Source organism: Geotrypetes seraphini, chromosome 1 (assembly GCF_902459505.1).
Source record: "Geotrypetes seraphini chromosome 1, aGeoSer1.1, whole genome shotgun sequence".
In the NCBI taxonomy this organism is placed as follows: domain Eukaryota; kingdom Metazoa; phylum Chordata; class Amphibia; order Gymnophiona; family Dermophiidae; genus Geotrypetes; species Geotrypetes seraphini.
This window is the reverse complement of record NC_047084.1, coordinates 404,533,438-404,559,077: the sequence shown is the minus strand read 5'-3', so window position 1 is coordinate 404,559,077 and position 25,640 is coordinate 404,533,438. Positions and strand designations below refer to the sequence as shown.

Here is a 25,640-nt window from a genome sequence, read left to right as displayed (position 1 = left end):
GTAGTTAAATGATTTGCTATGAGCCTTCTTGTATTTCATGCTTTCAGAGTTGGGAATGACATGATCAAGCAGTCAGAGTTGCAATGATTTGCAGATCTACCTAATAGTTCAGTAAATATGGGGAAGCTATTAGGGGCATCACCATAGAGTGTTTTGAATGCTAAACTGCATAGTTTGGTTGTATTTGCTTTTCTATCAGTAGCCAGTATAGCTCTGTAAGCAGAGGTATGACATGGTCAAATATTGATTTGTAATATATGAGTGTTGCTGCTGTGTTTTGTATCAACTGGAGTTTTGTTGTTGTTGTTGTTGTTGTTTCATGGAAATTCCTGAAAGTAGAGCACTGTAATAGTCCAGTATAGACAGTATGGTCAACTGTACTAGTATCCTGTAGCGTTGTAAAAAGTAGGATCTGATACTCCTTATCTTTTGTAGAATAAGAAAGGATTTCTGAACTAAATTGTTAACATGGATCAAATTTTGCTCTGAGAGTTATACTGTTGGATTATTTGCAGAACCAAGATGATATCCCTTAACTGCAATCCTTGAATTAAACCAGACTCGAGAATGACACGAAGACAAATTTGTCCCCTTCCCTGCAGGAACTCAATTTTCCCGTTTCTGCAAGTTTTGTCCCTGTCCCATTCCTGTAAGCTCTGCCTTAACCATACAAGCCTCGAACACTTATGATTTTAAAGTGTTTGAGGCTTGTGCAGATGAGGACGGAGCTTGCAGGAATGGGACAGGAAAAGAACTTGCGGGGAGGAGAGCCATTGCAACAACGTTCAACTTCAAGAAAGGGAACTATGATGCCATGAGACAAATGGTAAGGAGAAAACTCAGGAACAGCCACAGAAAGGTACAGACAGTGGAGCAAGCCTGGACCAGTGGCGTACCTAGGGGGGGGCGGGGGAGTGGGGAGGGGGCGGTCCGCCCCAGGTGCACGGGCCCAAGGGGATGCACAGCTGGTCTGCCACTGGGGAAAGGCTGCCATTGCAATCATCTGAAAGAAGCCGGCGCCAGTTCTCCCTCCCTCCGAATTCGCCTTGCTTTTCCCGCGGGCCGACCAACTATAGCCGTCCGACGTCAATTCTGACGTCGGAGAGGACGTTCTGGGCCAGCCAATCGCTGCCTGGCTGGCCCGGAACGTCATCTCTGACATTAGAATTGACGTCGGACAGCCAGAGTTGGTCGGCCCGTGGGAAACGAAGCAGGGCGATTTCGTCGCCGGCCTGTTTCCGATGGCCAGTGGCAGCCTTTCCCCGGCGGTGGTGGCAGCATGGTGCTGGTGGTGGCGGTGGCATGGGGGAGGGCAGGGAGAAATAAAGAAAGGGGGGGATAGGGATCCAGAAAGAAAGGGGGCAGGGTGAAAGAAAGAAAAAAATGGGGCATGGGGAGAGAGAGAGAAAGACAGACATAGAGAAAGAAAGGGGGCATGGAGAGAGAAAGAAAGAAGAAAAAAAGATGAAAGAAAGAAAAAGATGGGGGAGGGAATGAGGTCTGGAGGAGAGGAAGCATACAGGAGGCTGAAAGAAGGGAAGAAATATTGGATGCACAGTCAGAAGAATAAAGTGCAACCAGAGACTGATGAAATTACCAAACAAAGGTAGGAAAAATGATTTTATTTTCAATTTAGTGATCAAAATGTGTCCGTTTTGAGAATTTATATATGCTGTCTATATTTTGCACTATGGGCCCATTTTACTAAACTGCAATAGAAGTTTTTAGCGCAGGGAGCCTATGAGCGTTGAGAGCAGCGTGGGGCATTCAGCGCAGCTCCCTGTGCTAAAAAACGCTATCGCGGTTTAGTAAAAAGGGAGGGAGTATATTTGTCTAATTTTGTATAGTTGTTACTGAGGTGACATTGCATAAAGTCATCTGCCTTTTTGAAAACCCACGGAATATAAATGATGATTAACATTTTCTCTGCGTACAGTGTGCTTTGTGTTTTTAAAATTTTATTGTTGGTAGATCATTTTGACTTGTCCACGAAGGTAAGGGGGGGGGGGGTGGGAGGGGAGCTGCTGAAAGACATCTAGTAATCCTTGCAGGCTTGACTGTGCAGGGAATTATTTTTGTAAAATCATGTTCTGTTATGTGACTAGCATTATTTAGATTTTAATTTCTATGAATGAATAGAATGAAAATGATATAAAATTACTTGCTTGATTTTATGTGCATGCGCTGAAGGAAAGTGGAGAGAGAGTGGGCTGAGGACGCTGAAGGGAAATGGGGAACAGAAAGTGGGGAAAAGACGTTGATTTATAAATTGACAATTGTATAGAATATTGTTTCTTTTTATACTTTAATATAATAAGTTCAATATAAAACAATTCAAGGCTTGTGTGGATGGAATCAGGTGGTTTGCGGGGATGGGGACCGAGCTTACGGGGATTAGTCCAATAAAATGGTATTTTCTTATTTCTCATTATTTGTTTTATTTTTATTTGTTAATTTGTAAAGTGGTGATTGTTATGTATCAGTTTTTTCAAATTTACATCTACTGTCTTTATATTTTGCACAGTATTAGAGGACATGTATTACTGTTTTTGTGGTGTTGCATTGTATGCAGAGTCTGGTTTCTTGGCAGTTCAGTTTAACTTTTGTCTACATATTTCTATTTTTAGTTTGTGATTATTCCATATTGGGCAAGGGTGTATCTGTCTGTGTGTATGAAAGGGACATAGCTTTCTGATAGCATCGACTGTTCAGGATCAATTGACTGTGCAGGATCTAGTTTGTTTAGTTTTACAATGTATGTGTTGATGTTCTAGTGCTCATTGCAGTGTTTAAGATGCTGCCTTTTCCTAGGTACACTCTTGTTGTGCGATATGTAGATTGTTACTAAAAATCATATTTTTCATATAGATGGGGGGTGTCAAAAAATGATGGGCCCTGGGTGTCACATATGCTAGATACGCCACTGGCCTGGACCCTATTCAAGGATACGGTAAACGAAGCGCAAAACCTGTATATACCCAGGTTTAGAAAGGGGTGCAGAAAGAACCAAGTGAGAGACCCAGCATGGTTAACCAATGAAGTTAAGAAGGTGATAGGAGACAAGAAAAATTCCTTCAGGACGTGGAAAAAGGACAAAACCGAGGAACATTGGAAAGAGCACAGGAAGCATCAAAAAGAATGTCACCGCGTGGTCAGAACAGCGAAAAAAGAGTATGAAGAGAGACTTGCCAAGGAGGCACGGAATTTTAAACCATTCTTTCGTTATGTAAAAGGAAAACAACCGGCGAGGGAGGAGGTGGGACCCCTGGATGAGGGAGACAGGAAGGGAGTTGTAAAGGAGGAAAAGGCGGTGGCGGACAGATTAAACACGTTCTTCTCGTCGGTATTCACAAAAGAGGACACATTCAACGTGCTGGAACCCGAAAAATTCTTCAAAGGGGACCAAGAAGAAAAATTATTGTGCATGGAGGTAAGCCTTGAGGACGTACTCAAGCATCTAGATAGATAGACTAAAAACGGACAAATCTCCGGGCCCAGACGGAATCCACCCGAGAATACTAAAAGAGCTTAGAGACAAAATAGCTGAGTTACTACAGCGGATTTGCAACCTATCCTTTAAAACAGGAGTGATCCCGGAGGACTGGAGGATAGTGAATGTTACACCCATCTTCAAGAAAGGATCCAGAGGCAACCCAGGGAATTATAGACCGGTCAGCTTAACCTCAGTTCCGGGGAAGATGGCCGAATCATTAATCAAGGACAGTATCAATGAGCATATAGAAAAAAATAAGCTGATGAGAACAAGCCAGCATGGTTTCTGTAATGGTAGATCATGCCAGACGAACCTACTGCACTTCTTTGAGGGGATAAGCAAACAATTGGACAAAGGTGACCCCATAGACGTAGTGTACCTTGACTTCCAGAAAGCCTTTGACAAGGTGCCTCATGAGCGCCTACTAAGGAAATTGTGGAGCCACGGAGTGGAAGGGGACATACACAGATGGATCAGAAACTGGCTGGCGAACAGGAAACAGAGAGTAGGAGTGAAAGGTCACTATTCTGACTGGAAAGGAGTCAAGAGTGGCGTCCCACAGGGGTCAGTGCTGGGACCGCTCCTGTTCAATATATTTATTAATGACCTGGAACAAGGGACGAAGTGCGAAATTATAAAATTTGCGGACGACACAAAACTCTCCGGTAAGGTTAGCACAGTTAAGGAATGTAGAGAACTCCAAAGGGACCTGAATAAACTGAGTGAGTGGGCTAATAAATAGTAGATGAGCTTCAATGTGAAGAAATGTAAAGTCATGCACATGGGGAAAGGAAACCCGATGTACAATTACACGATGGGGGGGATATCATTGGGGAAGGGCAACCTAGAAAGGGACTTGGGGGTTATGGAGGATAAAACAATGAAACCGGCGGCACAATGCGCCGCGGCCTCGAAAAAGGCGAACAGAATGTTGGGCATTATCAAGAAAGGTATCGATACCAGAAGTGAGGAGGTTATCCTCCCGCTGTATAGGGCGATGGTGCGACCGCATCTGGAGTACTGCGTTCAATACTGGTCACCGTACCTTAAGAAGGATATGGCGATACTGGAGAAGGTCCAGAGAAGAGGAACAAAAATGATAAAGGGCATGGAGAACCTTTTGTATGCTGAGAGACTGGACAGGCTGGGGCTCTTTTCCCTGGAGAAGCGGAGGCTTAGAGAGGATATGATAGAAACTTACAAGATCATGAAAGGTATAGAGAAGGTAGAGAAGGACAGATTCTTCAGACTGGCAGGGGCAACAAAAACTAGAGGGCATTTGGAAAAATTGAAGGGAGACAGATTCAGAACAAATGCCAGGAAGTTCTTCTTCACTCAGAGGGTGGTGGACATCTGGAATGCACTTCCTGAGGAGGTAGTAAAGCAGAGTACGATTTTGGGTTTCAAAATGGGACTGGACAAATTCCTGAAGGAAAAGGGGATTGAAGGGTATAATTAGAGGGGTACTATACAGTACAAATGCTTTAGAGTATTAGATCACTTACAGGTCATTGACATAGGGGGCCGCCGCGGGAGCGGACTGCTGGGCATGATGGACCTGTGGTCTGACACAGCAGAGGCGATTCTTATGTTCTTATGGATGGGACGGGAAAATTTGTCCCCATCTCATTCTCTAAACTAGACCACCAGATTGTGACAGGACCCTTTAAGGGCCAAGTCAAATTCACAAGCAAATCCAAGTCCATCCAATCCAAGCTTTGCACATCAATGGCACAAAAAAATTGCCACCCAGCCTTACAAATGGCTAAACAGACAAGGAGTATGTACAGAATGAACAAATAAAGGGACATGACTAGGGTTACCAGATTTGTTCATGCAAAAAAGAGAACACATGGCCCTGCTATGTTCTGTCCCTAGCTCCGCCCCAACACAAATCTTGTCTCTTTTTCCCCGAGTCTGGGCTGCATCTGGAGGACCTGTGAGCATGCATGGATGTGGCGCGATGACGTCAAACACATGGGAGCATGCATATGACATCATTGTGTCACATCCGTGCATGCTAGGTGGCTCTCCGGACACGGACCTAAACTTGGGGTCTTCCAAAATCCAGACAAACTGTCGAGTTTTGGAAATCCATCCAGGCACTCGACAGTCCTCTAAAAAGAGGACATGCCCAGGTTTTCCTGGACATCTGGCAACTCTAAACAGGGCCAGAGCTTGAGGGTCACCCTAAGCCAAGGGCCAAACTCTAGAAAATGCAGTCCCTATTCTCCTCATCTGCCACTACAACTCAGTCCACTGCAGTACCCTATCCATCTTGGAGAGACATTACACTAAACAGTCACTAGCTCAATGTGCCAAACCCCATCTCTGTTTCTACTTGTCAAATGTTGTGGACACATCCAGCAACAGTAAGACACCCTGCTGGCCACTACCCAGCATCTGATTTGTGTCATCCAGTAGGGCCATCAGTAATATTTTGATGCTATGAAAATGGTGGAGCCCCACTTGGTTATCATTCAGCAAGTGATTAGTCTTTCGAAAATTCAACAGTCTGAAGCTTCTATTAAGAGAACAGAGAAGAATTCTGCTGATGGTTTTCTAATGATAATTTGCTACCGAGGGGTCACTTGATTTCAGATTGTATTGGTAATAGAAGACACTTCTAGGGCTTTCTAGTAATGAGTCCACCATTCCTCTCCCAACACCCCCCCCTGCTCCCCATCAACAGCCCGCATAACAATTCAAAGGATTTTAAAGATCTAATGCCAAGACCATTCCTGTTGTTCATAATGCCCATAGTGCTTAGCAGCAAGACATTCCATCTATGCCAATTTGCTTAACTTAAACAAACACTCCTCCCTGGTAGGTACAGCTGTGCATTTCCAATATTGTGCAATAAGACACTTATCCGCAGCCAAATCCATACGAACCAACTTAGTCTGCCAGTAGAAGCTCGCAAATTATGAGTACCCAACAGGCAGAGTTGTGGTAAAAATTGTACAGGGTCGTGGATCCACATAGTCAATGTTTTAGTAACATGTAATCAGAAATCCTGTATGTCAATACATTCCCACCAGATATGAAAGAAGGAGCTCCCGCCCTTGCCACATCTCCAACACACATTGAGTACCTGAGGATACATAATGTTCAAACGCTCTAGCATAGGATACCAGCATGTTAAAATTTTTTATAAGCATTTTCTTGCACCAGTATGCAATGAGACGCTTTCTGTACCTCAACACAAATCTGGGTCCAAGCTTTCTCCATAAACCCTAATCTAGAAACATAGAAACATAGAATATGACGGCAGAAAAGGGCTGCAGCCCATCAAGTCTGCCCACGCTAATGACCCACCCCTAGACTTCACCCGGCTAGAGATCCCACATACATATCCCATTTCTTTTTAAAATCGAGCACGCGTATACCGCACATGCTGCTCATTGAAGTAAAACCTCCTCCTGCCTTGCCGCTCAGAGTTCTCCTGCCTTTCAGCCCCAAATTCTCCTGCCTTGCCGCACGGAGTTCTCCTGCCTTTCAGCCCCGAATTCTCCTGCCTTGCCACTCGGAGTTCTCCTGCCTTTCAGCCCCAAATTCTCCTGCCTTGCCGCTCGAAGTTCTCCTGCCTTTCAGCCCCAAATTCTCCTGCCTTGCTCCTCAGAGTTCTCCTGCCTTTTAGCCCCGAATTCTCCTGCCTTTCAGCACCAAATTCTCCTGCCTTGCCGCTCAGAGTTCTCCTGCCTTTCAGCCCCGAATTCTCCTGCCTTGCCGCCCTGACTCTCCTCTCGCCGCCCTGCCCTCTACCCCGAATCGCCGCCCTGTTCCTATCTTGCTGCCCCGACTCTCCTGCCCTTCCCCCGCAGTGTGAGCTCATGGTTTTAACCCGCGAGTTAAAACCATGGGCTCGTGAAGTAAAAAAAGAAAAAGCAGCTCACAGCTCTGTAAGCATACGCAGACCATCTACAGACAAAGAAGATGGTCTGAAAAAGAAAAAGCAGTTTGCAGCTCTGTAAGCATGCGCAGACCATCTACAGACAAAGAAGATGGTCTGAGCATGCTTGCGTTCAGTTGTCTGCGCCGGGTTGTCAGCGCGCCTTTGTCACGGCACGCTTTTGGCCTGTCACCGTGGCGGGCCATTGTCGCGGCGCGCTTTTGATCACCGTGGCCATGTCCCCCCTCATCCCGTTCTGTTGTCTATCTGGCCTTGTAATTGGCCCAGTGACCCATTGAATAGTATTTTGCGTATACAACAGCATCCCAGCCATTGGGTAAGCCTATAAAAGATTATTAGTGCTGCATGTAGAGCCCACATTTTAATTTCGATCTCTTCAGATTGGTATTCTGCATTTATCTAGTAGAGTTTATCGATTAAATTTAAATTTACCGGTAAAGTTTTTTCTAAAACGCCATAATGCCAGGAATGAGACGAAAGTCATATACAGCGGACTTTAAGCTTAAAGTCGTTGCGAAAACTGAGGAAATAGGCAACCGGGCCGCAGCGAGAGAATTCGATGTTGGAGAAACATCGGTGCGTGAATGGAGAAAAGATAAGAAGGAACTGGAGAAATGCAATCCACGAAAACGGGCACGTCTTGGGGCCAAACCAAAATGGCCTCAGCTGGAGGATGACTTGAAGCAGTGGATTCTGGGGAGAAGGGAGCAAAATCAATCAGTCTCTACCGTTGCAATTCAGATGAAGGCAAAACTACTTGTCAATGGAAGAGGAATACCCGACTTCAAAGCTGGCTTCACATGGATCTCGAAATTTATGAAAAGGAAAGGACTATCAGTTCGAATGAGAACTGTTGGCCAGCGACTACCGGATGACTGGCAGCAAAAATTGATCATTTTCCGTGACTTTGTCGCCAGAGAAATAGCTGAACTTGTCATCACTGCAAAGGACGTCATCAACATGGATGAAATTCCAATGGCATTCGACATTCCAGCGACAAGAACCGTAGCCCCCACAGGTACTAAATCTGTTGCCATCACCACAACTGGGCATGAAAGAACGTGTTGTACAGTAGTTCTTGGTTGCTCAGCTAGCGGGGTTAAGTTAAAGCCCATGGTCATTTTCAAAAGGGTCACTATGCCCCGTGAAAAACTTCCCACCAGTGTGGTTGTGCACTGCAACAAGAAGGGATGGATGGACTGCGACGTAATGAGATTGTGGGTAGATAAATGCTTTAGGGCAAAGAGGGTGGATTTTTTTCAAAAAAATCCTTGTTAATTTTTGATGCCATGGCTGCCCACAAAGAAAAAAATGTTAAGGCCTACATTAATTCTACTGGTGCCCACATCGCTGTGATACCTGGAGGCCTGACGTCTAAGCTGCAGCCACTTGACATCGCAGTGAATCATCCATTCAAGACTTTTGTTAGAAGGGAGTGGGAGGAGTGGATGCAGAGTGGCACACACAAGTACACACCCACAGGGCAGCTGAAGCGGGCAACTTTCACAGAAGTCTGCAAGTGGGTGGCTTCAGCATGGGATAAAATAACACAAGATACTATTCGAAATGGATTTAGAAAAGCGGGCATTGTTTATGAAACCAATGACACTAATCATGCAGCGGAAGAGGGCAACAACACGGATATCAGCGATGACGATGACGATATCACTTCGGAAATAAACGAGGATCGTCTGCATGCCATGCTCACTTTATTTAATGATGATGATGACGATGACAATTCGGATTTTGATGGATTCAACGATTCAGATGACTGTGATGATGACTGAATAAACCAGAAAACTTTGTTTATTTACAACTTTACCATAATTTCGGTAACTATTTAGATTATTTTGTCCTCGATACTTCATTTGATCTAGATTAAATGTTATACGGTAGTTTATAAGAATGATCAGTTTTTTTTCTTTTGACGTTTTTGGTTGGAGGGTGTGTGAATGGTGCGTGAGTTCTCCTATGTCTGGTTGAGGTGGATTGAATTATTTAGCTGAAGAAATTATGGTAGTTACCCCCACCCCCTTATTCCACACACATTACGGTAATTCTCTTCCATTTTTGTTCCCATTATAAAAAACACTGATAAGTTCCCGGAAAAAAAATACATTAAAATAAGAAGTGAAAACAAGGCCCCTACAGATGAGAACATAAGAATAGCCTAACTGTGTCAGACCAATGGTCCATCATGCCCAGTAGCCCATTCTCATTGTAGCTACCGTAATCCAGGTCACTAGAACCTGGTCAAAACCCAAAGAGTAGCAACATTCCATGCTACTGATCCAGGGCAAGCAGATACCGGTACTTCCCCCATGTCTTAATAACAGACTATGGACTTTTCCTCCAGGAATTTGTCCAAACTTTCCTAAACCCAGCAATGCTATCTGCTTTTACCATAACTTCTGGCCACTTCATTTTTAAGCTTAGATTAGAACCTCACGGTACAGCGGTATATAAGAAATAAAATTATTATTATTATTATTATTATATCTTTCCTTCCAAACAGAGACCTTGCTAGATGCCAAATACAGAAAGAACAAGGTAACTTCACAAGGACTTAGCTGTGCAGGAAATGTGAATCTCCTCATACACCCACCATATAGTGTAAAAATGTGCAAAGGTCTGGTTTTTTCTTTCGATCACTACATAGCCTAATGCCACACAAGCAGCGCTGTTACAAACATATTCTGAAGGTCAATGCTAAGGTTAACAAAGTTTCCTTCCTTGGACCACAAGGAGATACTGACAAACCACTGGAAGAGATGAAACTGATGAAAACAAGCCAACATGGCTTCTGCAAGAGAAGATCGTGCCAAACGAACTTAATGCACTTCTTTGAAGGAATTAACAAACGGATGGACACAGGGGACCCCATAGACATCGTATACTTGGATTTCCAAAAAGTCTTTGACAAGGTATCCCATGAACGCCTACTGCGGAAACTGAAGAACCATGGGGTGGAAGGAGACGTACATAGATGGATCGGAAATTGGTTGGCAGGTAGGAGGCAAAGGGTGGGAGTGAAGGGCCACTACTCTGACTGGAGGAGGGTCACTAGTGGTATTCCACAGGGGTCGGTACTCGGACCGCTGCTATTCAATGTATTTATAAATGATCTAGAAACAGGGACAAATGTGAAGTAATAAAATTCGCAGACGACACCAAACTATTTCGTGGAGTTAGGACTAAAGAGGACTGTGAAGATTTACAAAGGGACCTGAACAAACTAGGAGAGTGGGCGAAAAGATGGCAGATAAAGTTTAATGTAGAGAAATGTAAAGTCTTGCATGTAGGAAACAGGAACCCGATATACAGCTATACGATGGGAGGGCTGGTAATGGGTGAAAGTACCCTAGAAAAGGACTTGGGGGTACTAGTGGACAAGACAATGGAGCCATCGGCACAGTGTACAGCGGCCTCTAAGAAGGCAAACAGAATGCTAGGTATTATCAAGAAAGGTATTACAACCAGAACGAAAGAAGTTATCCTTCCATTGTATCGGGCGATGGTGCACCCGCATCTGGAGTACTGTGTCCAATATTGGTCTCTGTACCTTAGGAAGGATATGGAGATACTCGAGAGGGTTCAGAGGAGAGCGACGCGACTTATAAACGGTATGGAAAACCTTTCATATGCTGAAAGATTAGAGAAACTGGGGCTCTTTTCCCTGGAAAAGCGGAGACTTAGAGGGGACATGATAAAGACTTATAAGATCATGAAGGGCATAGAGAAAGTGGAGAGGGACAGATTCTTCACACTTTCGAGAACTACAAGAACGAGAGGGCATTTGGAAAAATTAAAAGGGGACAGATTCAGAACCAATGCTAGGAAGTTCTTCTTCACCCAAAGGGTGGTGGACACCTGGAATGCGCTTCCAGAGAATGTGATAGGACAGAGTACAGTATTGGGGTTCAAGAAAGGATTAGATAATTTCCTGAAGGAAAAGGGTATAAAAGGGTATAGATGGAGGATTACTATACAGGTCCTGGACCTTATGGGCCGCCGTGTGAGCGGACTGCTGGGCATGATGGACCTCTTGTCTGACCCAGCAGAGGCACTGCTTATGTTCTTATGCATATAGGCAAAAAAGTTTCTCCGAAGCCTCAGCTCCCCGTCCACCTTCCCTGTCTCTTCTCTACTGGAAACTGTGGTTCCCTTCTAAGCCTGGTGAATACCTCCCCACAAATTTCTATGAGCCCAGACCCCATCAAGTCTAGTGTACGTTTGAGTGGCATGGGAAAAATGAGAGTAATTTTTCTGAGTTCCATGAAGTAGCCTCCAACAATCCACTAAGTCCAACATCTGCATTAACTTCCGAAAGGCCTTACTATGTCTCCTGAGAGTGGTTCTACCTCCTCTTGAATGATCAAGACTCAAATCAGGGCAAACATTGAAGTCCTCACTTAAGAATATTGCTCCCTTGGCAAATTGTTCCAACCCATCATACTGCCGAGAATAAAAGGCAGACTGAGGAATTAGGACCATAATTATTGATAACTGTAACCATTTTCCCCTGAATCTGTCCCCGAATAGCCAAGCAGTGACATTCTACAGCTTTGTAGATTTGATCCACCACCAATCCCACTCCTTTGCGCACTAAAATAGCAACCCCACCCGCTTTCTGGGAACACTTGGCCTGGTGTGCCCAAATTTGATCAAACTGAGACATGCGCACTAACCTCTCATCTCTCGGCCGCAGATGGGTTTCCTTAGGAGATAAATATCCCATCTTATCTTGCCCAATTCCCGAAAGACAATACTCCTTTCCCAGATTATTCAATATATTGACATTCCACGAGCCAATCAATAGAGAGCCATCCCTCTCCCTCCCCCTGTCCCTCCACTCAAGACTGTTCTCACATTCTCAACAGTAGCCCCCCCCTCCCCTACCAGAAGACACTGATTGGCCCACCATCTGGGCAGTCAGAATGAAGAAATTAAGTCCACCCCTCTAGAAGGCAGCTCAAAGCCCCAATGTTCAGCCTTCCAAAACCCCCCAATACAACCATCCTACACTCACGCACCATGTCCATCTCAACCATACATTCACTCATTCACAACTATTGTAACTAAGCAACATTCAGAGAGCATGCCACCCCTTCCATAAAACATGACAAGAGCTCACATGTAGACCTGGTATAAAACCCCCAAACTTAAATAAGGATGAAAGTCCTGTAATACCAAAGAATCATCAGACACCATAAGTTATGGTGCCCATAATCTAGCACAGTCAAGTAGTGGCCAACATTGGCTTCTTGCCAGAATGTGCCACCGTGGTCCAGAGTCCAGTTGATCTCTTCTCCGCCGTCTTGGTTCCAGATGTGCCAAAATCCGGCACATTTTTGCAGCCCATCTCGTTCATAGCAGCCCACACTTCTGCAACTTCATGGACTTTCTTTGATTTTCCATTGATCATGATCCAGACCCCGAAAGGGAAGAGCCATCTGTATCTAAGTTAGGCTCCTGAAACCTCCAAAGCAGTCTCCGTACCAGCTCCCAGACCCCACCACACCTTATCTTGAAAGCTCTGGTGGTCTAGCGGTGAAGCAGGGTAGGAGCGATCTTCCTACACAGCTGATACACTGTATCAGCTGCTCTGTTTGTTTATACTTTGTCATTCAATAAATTGCTTTGAAAAAAAAAGTGACTTAATTACTGCGCATACCAGTACTAGAGTTGCAATCAAGAGGTTTGAAGTCTTATGCATTAAAACAGTGTAACTCTATAATTCTACTAATGAATTCTCATGTGATTTTTATCTGGTGTGTTTTTAGTATGTGTTCCTAAATTATGGAGAATTTTTGTTACATATTTGCGGGTTCGGTTATTTGTGAGTCTCCAAAGCAGTCTCCCTCCTGGACCCCTCCGCACCTTACCTTTAAAGCCCTGGTGGTCTAGTGGTAAAACGGGGCAGGAGTGATCTTCCTACACTCCTGCTCCATGCACAGCCACAATCAAAAATGGCTGCCACAAGTTCCCGCGGCAGTCTCAGGAGACTGTGGGAACTTTCGACAGCCATTTTTGATTCAGGCTATGCATGGAGCAGGAGTGTAGGAAGATCATTCCTGCCCCGTTTTACCACTAGACCACCAGGGCTTTAAAGGTAAGGTGCGGAGGGGTCCAGGAGGGAGCCTGCTTTGGAGACTCACAAATAACCGAACCCGCAAATATGTAACAAAGGTTCTCCATAATTTAGGAACACATACTAAAAACACACCAGATAAAAATCACATGAGAATTTATAGAGTTACACTGTTTTAATGCATAAGACTTCAAACCTCTTGATTGCAACTCTAGTACTGGTATGCGCAGTAATTGAGTCACTTTTTTTTTTCAAAGCAATTTATTGAATGACAAAGTATAAACAAACAGAGCAGCTGATACAGCATTTTCATTATACAGAGCACAAAACAACAAACCACCAGAACAGGCGTTGACAGTCAGAATCCGGGTTGGGTTCTTATACCCAGACTCGGCCAAGCCCCACCCCACAGTAAAATCCCCCCCACACCAATTGAGTCACATCTTTAAAGGTGTGCAGCTTCTGCAATGTGGCCCAAGCCAAATCCTGGTATATTCCAACTGCTGTGTTTTGCCACCGATACTCCTGCTTGCAGCGCACCGCATGAAGCACTTTTTCTTTAACACCAAAGTCAGTAAATCACGCTATAACATCCTTAGACCCCGAGCTTCTTGCCTGACCCAAGCTTTGATGCGCCCACACTATATCAATTTGTGCAGGCAGGGAGCCTTCAACCTCAGTTAAAAGATCCGTTCAAATACTACACACCAATGTTATGCAATCTTTATAGTCTTCCGCTTCAGGGATGCCCACGAACTGCAAGTTACAGTGGTGCAATCAATTTTCCAGGTCCTCCACCTGGTTTTGTAGTTATTGCAAGGTGAAAACAGCCTGTTCCACATCTGAACGAACTTCAGCCAGTTCTTGTGTTAGCCAAGACACATGTTCTTCCATGGCCGCCATGCGGCCACCCAACTCAACCACCTCTGATCGGAGTTCAGCCAAGACTGCTTTGACATCTTTTCGCATGCCTACCATTTCCTCCTTCAAATCTCGGAACCAGGACTGCAAGGTCTTTGATGTGATCTCCGTATCACTCATGCTTTCGAGAGTGCTGGCGCCATCTTTTTTTTCCCCATCAGCGGTCCGCTACTCGCTCTGCCTGATTTTTCTCCAGTCACTGTGGAAAACCTGAATTTGTCTAATTTCTTCCATGTCGCCATCTCCAACGAATTGTGTGGCAAGGTTAGTACAAAAAATCCACTTGTTGGAACGTCGTTACTCTCTTTTAACTATTCAGCCCCGATGGAGCTCACAGCTCAAGCAGCGTGACGTCACTTCCTCCTGTCCCTGTATTCTTATGTTTGTCTGAATGGTCAAGTTTGTATAGTTAATGGTCAAGTCTAGTATGGTTAGATATGCAGGGTATAAATAGATCAAGTAAATTAAAATCACAGTCAATAGGTTTTTCCTCTGATTCAGAAAGTAGTTTTGTTCCAGTGCATTCAGAGATTTCTCTTGTTTCAACTGCAGCATACATATTGCCTCTGAAATGTCTTTGTTTTAATTATTGTAGGTGGATCAAAGAGTGTTTAAGAACTTTTTGGCAGAGAAGTTACCAAGACTGACAGCTCACTTTGAGCAACACAAAATCGACCTCTCGCTCATCACCTTCAACTGGTTCCTGGTGGTGTTTGTGGACAGTCTGGTCAGCGACATTCTCCTAAGGGTGTGGGATGCCTTCCTTTATGAAGGAACCAAGGTAAGATGTCCTTTTACATCTTTCATGGCAGGTCATTTTAGTACTCTTCCTTCCACTGTAATAAGAACAACAGGTTATATCCAGATAAAAAATGGTATATAAGGCAGAGCTGTTCCGGGGAAGTTATAGCTAATAGAATTGTTCTAGTGCTCTAAGGAAACCTCCTCCATCCCTGCTCTTCTTAGAGCACAGGACGCTTGTCTAATGTGGTCCACAAGCTAAAGAATAATCCCTCATATGAAGGTTCCAATGCAATTATTATATTCTATCTAATAGTCCATCTCAAATAATGTCTTATCCCTCTGTTTTAGCATCAAAAAACCCTGTAAATTTAATCTTAAAAGCCAAATTTAGATTCTTCCAATAATGGACCCCATCCCCCCAGAATTCGCATTGCTCTCTCTCACATCTCCCCCTGACCCTGGAACACAGGACGAGGAACTCAAAGAAGTGAAATGCCTTCCAGGATCCTCAGCTAGCAGGAATACCAGACAAATACTGACTGTAATTAGGGAAGAAGCAAAGATTTTGAACCCTGATGTTGTTTTTCACCTCAGAACAAATGACCTAGCCAACAATAACCTACTTGTAGCACAGAAAGCTTTTTGGGAACTGGGAGAGGGGTTAAAACCTTTTGTAAAGATTGGCAACTAAAATTCAATGCAAAGAGGTGGGTGGGGTAGAAATCTGAGGGAACCGTATGTGCTGGGAGGTGAGAGGCTGCTAAGCACAGATGGAGAGAGGGATCTTGGGGTGATTGTTTCTGAGGATCTAAAGGCATCTAAACAGTGTGTTAAGGCGGTGGGTATAGCCAGAAGGATGCTAGGCTGTACAGAAAGAGGAGTAACCAGCAGAAGAAGGGAGGTGTTGATGCCCCTGTATAGGTCGTTGGTGGGGCCTGAGGAAAGACCCCTGTGGGACCCTCCATCTTTACAGAAGAATAGGTCAAGCACCATAATGGACACTATATCATAGCTTTTTGTGTGCCTTCTGTTTTAACAGACTTTTTCAAGCCTTGCAAACATGCTGCTTCTCTGGATTATGTAGCAACTCCGGAGTGAGACTGTCATCAAGATAGAGGAGCTAAGCACACATAAAAACAGAAATGTGCACAAGTTGTTGCTATGCTGGTGCATGAAAAGGACAGTTATAAAGTTATAATACCAGAATGGCCTGGTTAAACAGATAGACCCTGAGCACGTACGCCGTGACCACAGCACTGATAGCAGTGATGGAAAGAGGAAGTAAAGAAAGGATAGGCCAGTGGGGAAAAAGACAGAGGTCATGCTCAGATGACTTTAGTAAAAAGCACTCAAAGATAGGGTTTTGGGAACAGAAAAGGCAGGTGGTTTTTGGCCACCACCCAAGGTTGGAAATGGCATGCGTAAATGCTAATGATATACATCATAAAAACATAGAACATGATGGCAGAAAAGGGCCACGGCCCATCTAGTCTGCCCACACTAATGGCCCACCCCCTAACTACCTCCATGAAGAGATCCCACATGCCAATCCCATCTTTTCTTAAAATCTGGCACGCTGCTAGCCTCAATTACCTGTTGTGGAAGATTATTCCAGCGATCAACCACCCTTTCGGTGAAGAAATATTTTCTGGTGTTGCCATGAAATTTCCCACCCCTGATTTTCAACGGATGCCCTCTTGTTGCCGTGGGTCCTTTAAGGAAAAAGAGATCCTCTTCCACCTCGATACGGCCTGTAACATATTTTAAAGTCTTGATCATGTCTCCCCTCTCTCTGCGTTCCTCGAGTGAGTACAGCTGCAACTTACCCAGTCGTTCCTCATACGGGAGATCCTCGAGACCTGAGACCATCCTGGTGGCCATTCGCTGAACCGACTCAACTCTCTGCACATCTTTCTGATAATGCGGCCTCCAGAATTGTACACAGTATTCCAGATGGGGTCTCACCATGGATCTGTACAACGGCATTATGACCTCAGGCTTACAGCTTACGTAACTTCTACGGATACAGCCCATGATTTGTCTAGCCCTGGATGAAGCTTTCTCCACTTGATTGGCAGTCTTCATGTCTTCGCTAATGATCACCCCCAAGTCACGTTCTGCTACAGTCCTTACTAGGATCTCACCATTTAGGGTGTAAGTTCTGCATGGATTTTTGCCGTCAAGGTGCATGACCTTGCATTTTTTAGCATTGAAACTTAGTTGCCAAGTCTTTGACCAATGCTCCACAGGAGTAGGTCCTGCGTCATACTGTTGGGCATTGAGCTTTTGTCGGGCACTGTGCTTTCATCTGTTGTGCGGTTGCCTACTATGTTGCATAGTTTGGCGTCATCGGCGAATAAATGTAATTTTACCTCGAAGCCCCTCAGCCAAGTCTCTTACGAAGATGTTAAATAGGATCGGGCCCAAGACCGAGCCCTGCGGCACTCCGCTGATCACCTCCGTTGTATCGGAGAGCGTACCGTTTACCACTACCCTCTGAAGTCTACCTCTAAGCCAGTCCCTAACCCATGCGGTTAATGTTTCACCCAGTCCCATCGAACCCATCTTGCTCAATAACCTGCGGTGTGGGACGCTATCAAACACTTTGCTGAAGTCCAAGTACACGACGTCCAGGGACTCCCCTATATCCAGCTTTCTTGTTACCCAGTCAAAGAAGCTGATCAGATTTGATTGGCAGAACCTTCCCTTCGTAAAACCATGTTGATGGGGATCTCATAGATTCTCCTCGTTCAGGATCGTATCCAATTGGCGTTTGATTAGTGTTTCTATAAATTTACTCACTATCGATGTGAGACTCACCAGCCTATAATTCTCAGCCTCCGTCCTGCATCCCTTTTTGTGGAGTGGAATGACGTTAGCCATTTTCCAATCCAACGGGACTCTTCCTATACTTAGGGAAAGATTGAAGAGCCGCGGATAACGGTTCCGCCAGGACGTCACTCAACTCCCTGAGCACCCTGGGGTGTAGTTTGTCCGGTCCCATAGCTTTGTTCACCTTGAGTCTTGATAGCTCCTCGTAGACACTGCTGGGCGTAAATTCGAAATGGGTCTTCCGAGTTTTCCCTCGTCGGCAGCTGAAGGCCGGATCCCAGCGCCTCGCAAGTGAAGACCGAGCAGAAGTATTCATTTAAAAGTTTGGCTTTGTCGGAGTCCGATTCTACATAGTTCCCGTCGGGTTTCCTAAGGCGTACTATCCCATCTGTGTTTCTTTTTCTGTCACTAATATACCGGAAGAAGGATTTATCGCCCTTCTTGATGTTCTTCGCAAGGTTCTTCTCCATTCGGAGTTTGGCCTCCCTGACTGCCATTTTGACCGCTTTTGACTTTGCCAGATAGTCTTCCTTGGATTCTCGCTTCCCTGATTGTTTGTAGAGGATGAACGCTCTTTTCTTCTTTTTTATGAGGTCTGAGATCTCCGCAGAGAACCACTGTGGTCTATTGTTTCTTCGCCGTTTACTTACTGATTTGACGTAGCGGATGGTTGCTTCGTGTAAGGTTGATTTCAGAGTTGACCACATTACCTCTACATTATCTGTTTCAGCAAAGGGCAATAGCCAATTAAGAGAGTAAAAATATATCTATAGCCAATTAATATGTCAATTAAGATACCAGGATAAACTGCCAATCATATTAGCTTAGCAACACTGTGATGCCTTTGTAAAAGGATAAAAGTAGTTGTAAAAGGGGAAGACAGGGACTTTTCCACAGACTGCAGATGTGGTCAGTTATCTATCTCTGCTTGACACAGAATACCGTACTTTGCCTTTGATTAAGCTGTCATTTGCTTTATAATAAATTTACCTAGTGTAGAAACAGATTCTGTGTGAGGTATGTCTTCTTATAATAGGGAGTCCACAGCACCCTTATTAGGCAGCACTTGGAGTATTGTGCTCAGTTTTAGAGGCCATATCTGGCAAAGGATATAAAAAGACTTGAAGCAGTCCAGAGGAAGGCGACAAAAATGGTAAGAAGTTTGAACCAAAAGAAGTATGAGAAGAGAATGGAAGACCTAAATATGTATACTCTGGAGGAGAGGAGGGACAGAGGAGATATGAATACAGACGTTTAAATACTTGAAAGGCATTAATATAGAACCAAATCTTTTCTAGAGAAGAAATAATGGTACAACTAGAGGGCATAATTTGAGGTTACAGGGAGGAAGACTTAGGAGCAATGTTAGGAAATTCTTCACTGAGAGGGTGGTAGATGTCTGGCATGCCTTCCTGAGGGAAGTGGTGGAGAGAAAAACGGTGATAGAATTAAAAAAAGCGTGGGATAAAAATAGAGGATCTCTAATTAGAAAATGAAGGATGCACACGGTCTGTATTCCATTTATAGTGATTCGGTGTAGTATTGGCTAGGGTGGGCATCAATGTGAACTCCACTAATATGGAACAGGAGGATGTTACTGGCCAGACTTTATGGTAGATGTCCTGCAAACAACGGGATGGTTGGATAGGCTGGAGTGAGCTTAGATGGCAACTTCAGCATTTGGAACCTAGGACAATACCAGACTTTACAGTCTACGGCCCAGAAATATAAAAAAAAAGACAAGTTAATCTAATCATGTATTTTTTAAAGAGTGTAAATTATAGGCTGACTGGTCTTTATCTACTGTCATTTACTATATTACTATGTTACTTTTCTCCTGGTGCTGGGGCCTTCAGCATGCACTGATAACACAGGTCAACACATCATTTTCATCAGAGTTAATGTTGGGTGGGTTTTGTAGTATTTTTCATGCTGATTTGAAATCTGTTAAGTTTTTCACTAGCATGCCACATTTTTGTAATGAGGCTCATTATATATAATTATAAACATTTATAGGATAAACATATAAGGAGCGTTAATGACAGTTGTCTTTGTCTTTTTATGCTACAGACATTATTTACGGTGATTAATATCAGTCTTTATCATGCCAGATAGCTTCTGTTATGTCTGTGGTTCATTCATGATGAAAGCACATCGCCCAGTTACCATAGATCTGAAGAAGGTATGCAAATTGAACTTTGGCTTTCCACTGGGTGACCAGGATAAGTCTTGGGCTCCACATATCATCTGTACCAGTTGTTACAATGGACTTCGTGACTAGCTCAATTGACGAAAGGCAGCAATGTCATTTGCAATCCCAATGATATGGAGGGAACCGCGATACCATTTTAAAAAGATTGCTACTTTTGCCTTGTGAAACAAGTAGATTCTCAGCTAAAACTAAGCACAAAATTATATATCCTACTCTAGATTCTGCTATTAGGCCTGTTACTCATGATGATTCACTGCCTGTCCCTATACCTCCACAAGATGGACATGCTTCTGTGGAACATGAGGAATGTGATGATGATGCAGCAGCTGGTCACAATCCAGAATTATCCGATTCTGATTATGTGAATGATGAAGATTCAAAATCGGAGACCTTTACACAAGCTGAGCTCAATGATCTTATTTGTGATTTAAATCTTTCAAAAGAAAAAGCAAAACTTCTTGCTTCAAGGCTTAAGCAAAAGCACTTGCTTGCAAAAGATGCGAATACAACTCATTACAGAAAAAGGAATCATAATTTTAAAACATTCTTCACTGTAAACGGCTCATTGTGCTTTTGTCATGATGACAATGGGCTCTTCAACAGTTTGTCACAAGTGCATTGTTCAGATGAATGGTGTCTCTTCATTGATTCTTCACAATGTAAATTCCAAACCAAGTATGCCAATTGCCCATTCTGCTCATCTAAAGGAGTCTTATGAGAATCTGAAGAATTTAATAGAAGCAATCAGTTATAAAACACACCAGTGGACCATTTGTGATGATCTGAAGGTCATTGGTATGCTAATGGGAATGCAAAGAGGATTCACTAAATACTGCTGTTTCCTGTGCTTGTGGGATGGCAGATCAACAGCTGAACATTATGTCAAGCGTGTCTGGCAGCTGAGGGATACCTATAACCCAGGGACAAACAGTGTGAAATTTATGCCATTGGTGGATCCTCATAAAATATTTCTTCCATCTCTTCATATCAAGCTGGGGTTGATGAAGAACCTGGTAAAGGCCATGGGTAAAGCAAATGCGCCAGGTTTTCAATATCTTAAGAAATTTCCAAAAATCAGCATTGCAAAACTGAAGGAAGGGATATTTATAGGCCCACAGATCAAGTCCATTATGCAGGATGAAGATTTTAAGCAATCACTCTCAGTAGCTGAGCTTGATTCTTGGGAGGCATGTTAGTGGAAAACTTTCTGGGCAACCATAAGTCTCCTTCATACAAGGAAGGAGTTCAGAATCTCCTTGACTCATATCAGAAACTTGGCTGTCGCATGTCATTAAAAATACATTTTTTACACTCACATCTTGACTTTTTTCCGGAAAATCTTGGCATGGTGAATGACAAGCAAAGAGAACATTTTCACCAGGACATTCAGTTAATGGAGCATCGCTACCAAGGTCTCTGGAATGAGAATATTTATTTTAAAATGTATATACCGCATACAACTGTGTGGTTTCCATATCACATACATAAAATCTTGTTTCCCTGCAATTTCCACATATAACATAGACATGTCTGGACAACATATTAAACATCCCCCCCCCCAATAAAGTACCAGTGTAACAAGTCAAAACAAAATTCACCGATTTAAAAAAAACAAAAGATCGATTCCAAAGTAGATAGCCAAACCAATTCAAATTTGCATGCAAAGTGTCTAATTCAAGCAATTCAGAAATACAAACAGGCTTTAAATCATACATTACTGTCAGTGAAATCTAAAGAGGATATTATCAGATGGAATAAGTATTAGCATAAGAAGGCATTAGCAAATAATTGCATTTTCAGCATTTTCTTAAAATTCATTTGCCCAATACAGAATCGCAAGATACTAGGCAGGGCATTCCATAATATGATGACCGACTACTGCTGGATGTTGTGCCGTGACAATCCAGACACAATTCACAAAAATAAATCATACTCTAAGCATTTCTGAAGAAATATTGGTTACTAAGTGACACAGCCCAGTATAATTATGCTATGCTGTGTGCTTATTTGACTTTGGACCGAAGATACTGCAACATTTCTTTAAGTTGATGCTGCAATTCTTAAAACCCTATATGCTAAAACACTATAAACTAACATTAGTCATAATTTCAAAGTTTACGTGACTGAAAAAAAACTAATAACAGATCTGAAATCAGTGTGAAAAACTGATGTGCTGTGATGTCAGATGATTCTGAAAAAAAAAATTGTATTTCCTTGTGTAATGAAGGCATTGAGCATGTGCAAGTGCTCAAGGCCCTGCACCAAGCAAGCACCATAACTATGATGAGAGATCTGGTGATCCTGGTGAAAGGGGGAGAGTGGAGGAAAATAATGCTGGTTATTGTGGGGGTTGAAAAAACTAGTTCTATAACTTAAATGTTGAATAAACTGTGCAGCGCTGCCCAATCAATATAAATAATATTTTAAATATTTATAAATTTTTGAGTGAAAGGAAGACCTCAGTGCAGGATTGTATAGTCAAGTGAACTAAAAAGCGTTCATTACTGCAATCTGTGTGCCACCACACACCTCACCATCAATACTTTTTTGTTCGCTTGACTACACAATTCTGCACTCGAAAATTTATAAATATTTAAAATATTATTTACATTGATTGGGCAGCGCTGCACAGTTTATTCAACATTTAAGTTATAGAACTAGTTTTTTCAGCTTTTATATTGTTCTATATTAACTCGGTAATATATTAACTCGGTTCTATATTAACTCGGTAAACTTTGGTTACTGTGGGGAAGCAGGATGGAGGAGAAAAATTTTGCTTCTGTTAATAGCCCACCTTAGACTTCAGAAAACCCATTGTTTCTAATAATAGCCCAGACGATTATTAGAGAGGATACGGTATGTCTGTCTTATGGAGGTTAAATAAGTCACCTGATATTCAGAGGCTCTTTATTGACCAAGTTCATACCTGATTTTTAAATGGCATGCACATAATGCTGCCGATAGTCATCTTTATTTCCCCCGTCCCAGATAGTGAAAGAGCATGTTGAGGTTGTATCTTGGGCAGGGTGCATAAAAATAAATGAGTTTAAAAAATAATTAAATTAATTTTTAAAAAAATTTCAATTGAATTTTTTAAATAAAATGCTTGAGATAAAGCATCAAATTAATGCGTCTCAATGGTCACGAATTTGGACTTGGAGGATGAGATGTACGATGTCAGCATCTATGAGACAAACTTGGTTTTTCTTGTTACACAGAGCATTATGGACCCCTGTTAAGTTACATAAGTTAGATAGTTCTAAGTCTAATAGTTGCTGGCATTGTCATCTTGAAGCAGGGACGTTAGATCACCTATTGTCCACTGATACTCAAATTTTGGAGGTCAATTTGGAATCAAATAAATAAATTATTGGATAATCCAGTAGCTTTAACATATGACACGGTTTTATTTGGGACAATGATGAGAGCTAAAAGTCAAATTTCAGCTCATAATAATAAACTTTTATTTATAATGACAGGGGTTGCTATACAATTGATTTTAAGGAATTGGAAAACCTGGGATAGACTAAATTATAACTTTTGGTCAGAGTCTTTATGCCATATTTTTAAAATGGAGCGAATGTTGGCTGTACAGCAGGGAAATTATAGGAAATTTTCAAAGGTTTGGGTTCCATTGATGACTTATTGTAAAGATTGATCTTATTTTGTTCATTTTATTATACACATCCAGGGTGAGTGGGTGGGGTGGGGATTTACAAGGTTATTTTAAATGAGATAAATTATTGATAATCTTAAAGTATTAATGTTTATGGATTATTAATTATAGGGGTGGGAGGGTTAAAATGTTTGGTTAGACATTTGTTAGTGCAAAGTGCTTGTATTGTATTATTATATGTGTATTTATTTGCTAATGCACTAGATTGTTTTTAAAATTAATAAAGTTTATGTAAAATAAAATGCTTTTTTTTTTTTTAAAGGAAAAATCTATCTAAAGACAGTTTTCTATTTAAAATGCATTATAGTCCAAAAGTTATTCATCATGAAATAAGGATTATTTATTTATTTATTTGGTTTATGTCCCATCCTCCCAGGAGAGCTCAGAACAGGTTATAAGTTTACATATATAACAAAGCATGGAAAAATATAACATGACAAACATGGCACGGTGTGACACAGCATGACGAACATTATACAACAAAATATAGGATGGCAACTTAGCATGGCAAACATAGTCATACGTATATACAAACTTAGCATAGCATGATAAACATATTAGTACAAGCGTGACAAACATAGGATGGCAGACATTATATTATATATTATGATAGGGACCCTGCTGAATGAACCCTTGAAACCCAAGAGGAAGAATTTAGTCTTGCCCCCGCCAGAAGGTAAAACAGAGAGAACCTTGGTGGGAAGAAAGGCAAAAGCTAGAAAACCCATGTTTAAGTCTGGCCCATTAAAAGTGACCAAGGAAAGTCTCCCGTTTAGAAGTGACAGATCCTTTAAGAGCCAACCTGTTCTGAGGGATCACGTGATGACCGCGCTCTGATCGGACGTCTCCTGATCGAACTCTGTTTTTCCTCCTCATAAAAACCCCATAAATCGTGCTTGTCAACTAAATAATTACGATATTGGGGTACCCACTTAGTACCTACTTTTACCTGAGGGATCCCCCGGAGCTTTTCTCAATGCAGCCTGGCAAGGACAAGCCCATCAAGACCTCCACTATGGCGGCTACATGCAGGTCTGTTCGCCACCTGTCTACCCTGCTTGATGAAAAGCTGTCTAAACTTCATTTGTACTCGAAGTTAAGGATAGCATCGCAGGTCATACAGCGTGTCTCCAATAGGCAGAGGAACGGATTTCAGCACAAGAGGACCGGGCAGAGACAGCGGAGCAGCATATTGCTGCATTGGAGAGCAAAGTCAAAACCCTGGTGGAATGGGCGGAGGATGCCGAAAATTGCAGTCGTTGTTTAATAGGGCTGCCAGAGACAGTGAAGGATTCGGAGCTGGGAGATCTGGTGGCAAGTTGGTTGCCACAGACTCTAGGGTTGGTGGCATCTCTGGGTTCGGTGCACGTGGAGAGGGCCCACCGCATCATGGCTTCGTGTGCAGAGAGTGCTAGGCCAAGGCCTGTGATAGCTCGCTTTCTCAATTTTGCCACCAAGGCGAAAATTCTGGAGGCCTATCAACAGACCTTGGACTACCAGGGCACTAAGTTACTACTGTTCCAGGATTTTTCCGCCCAGCTCTTGGAGCACCGCAGAGCCCTTACCCCGTACTGTTCTCAGCTGCATTCCAGCAGGATCAGATTCGCCTCTTTATCTATCACGGAACCCACGGGTTGTGGCAACTGGATGAGCTGGACCTCTGGGTGCAACTCTGGAATATGGAAGACCTTCTATTGGAGCCTAGCTCATTTGTAACCTTGTCCAGTGCAGTTTTGGATTAGGGCACTTTTCCTTGCT

The 25,640-nt window shown here is 43.0% G+C and overlaps 1 protein-coding gene across 1 annotated transcript in view; it reads left to right on the top strand.

The window, feature by feature from the left end:
• TBC1D2 (TBC1 domain family member 2) overlaps positions 1 to 25,640 on the top strand; it is a 523,004-nt gene that overhangs the window by 445,134 nt on the left and 52,230 nt on the right. Inside the window, exon 12 of the mRNA XM_033918140.1 lies at positions 15,014 to 15,199. Within this exon, the coding sequence (XP_033774031.1) occupies positions 15,014 to 15,199 (186 nt within the window). The remainder of the gene's footprint in view (positions 1 to 15,013; positions 15,200 to 25,640) is intronic.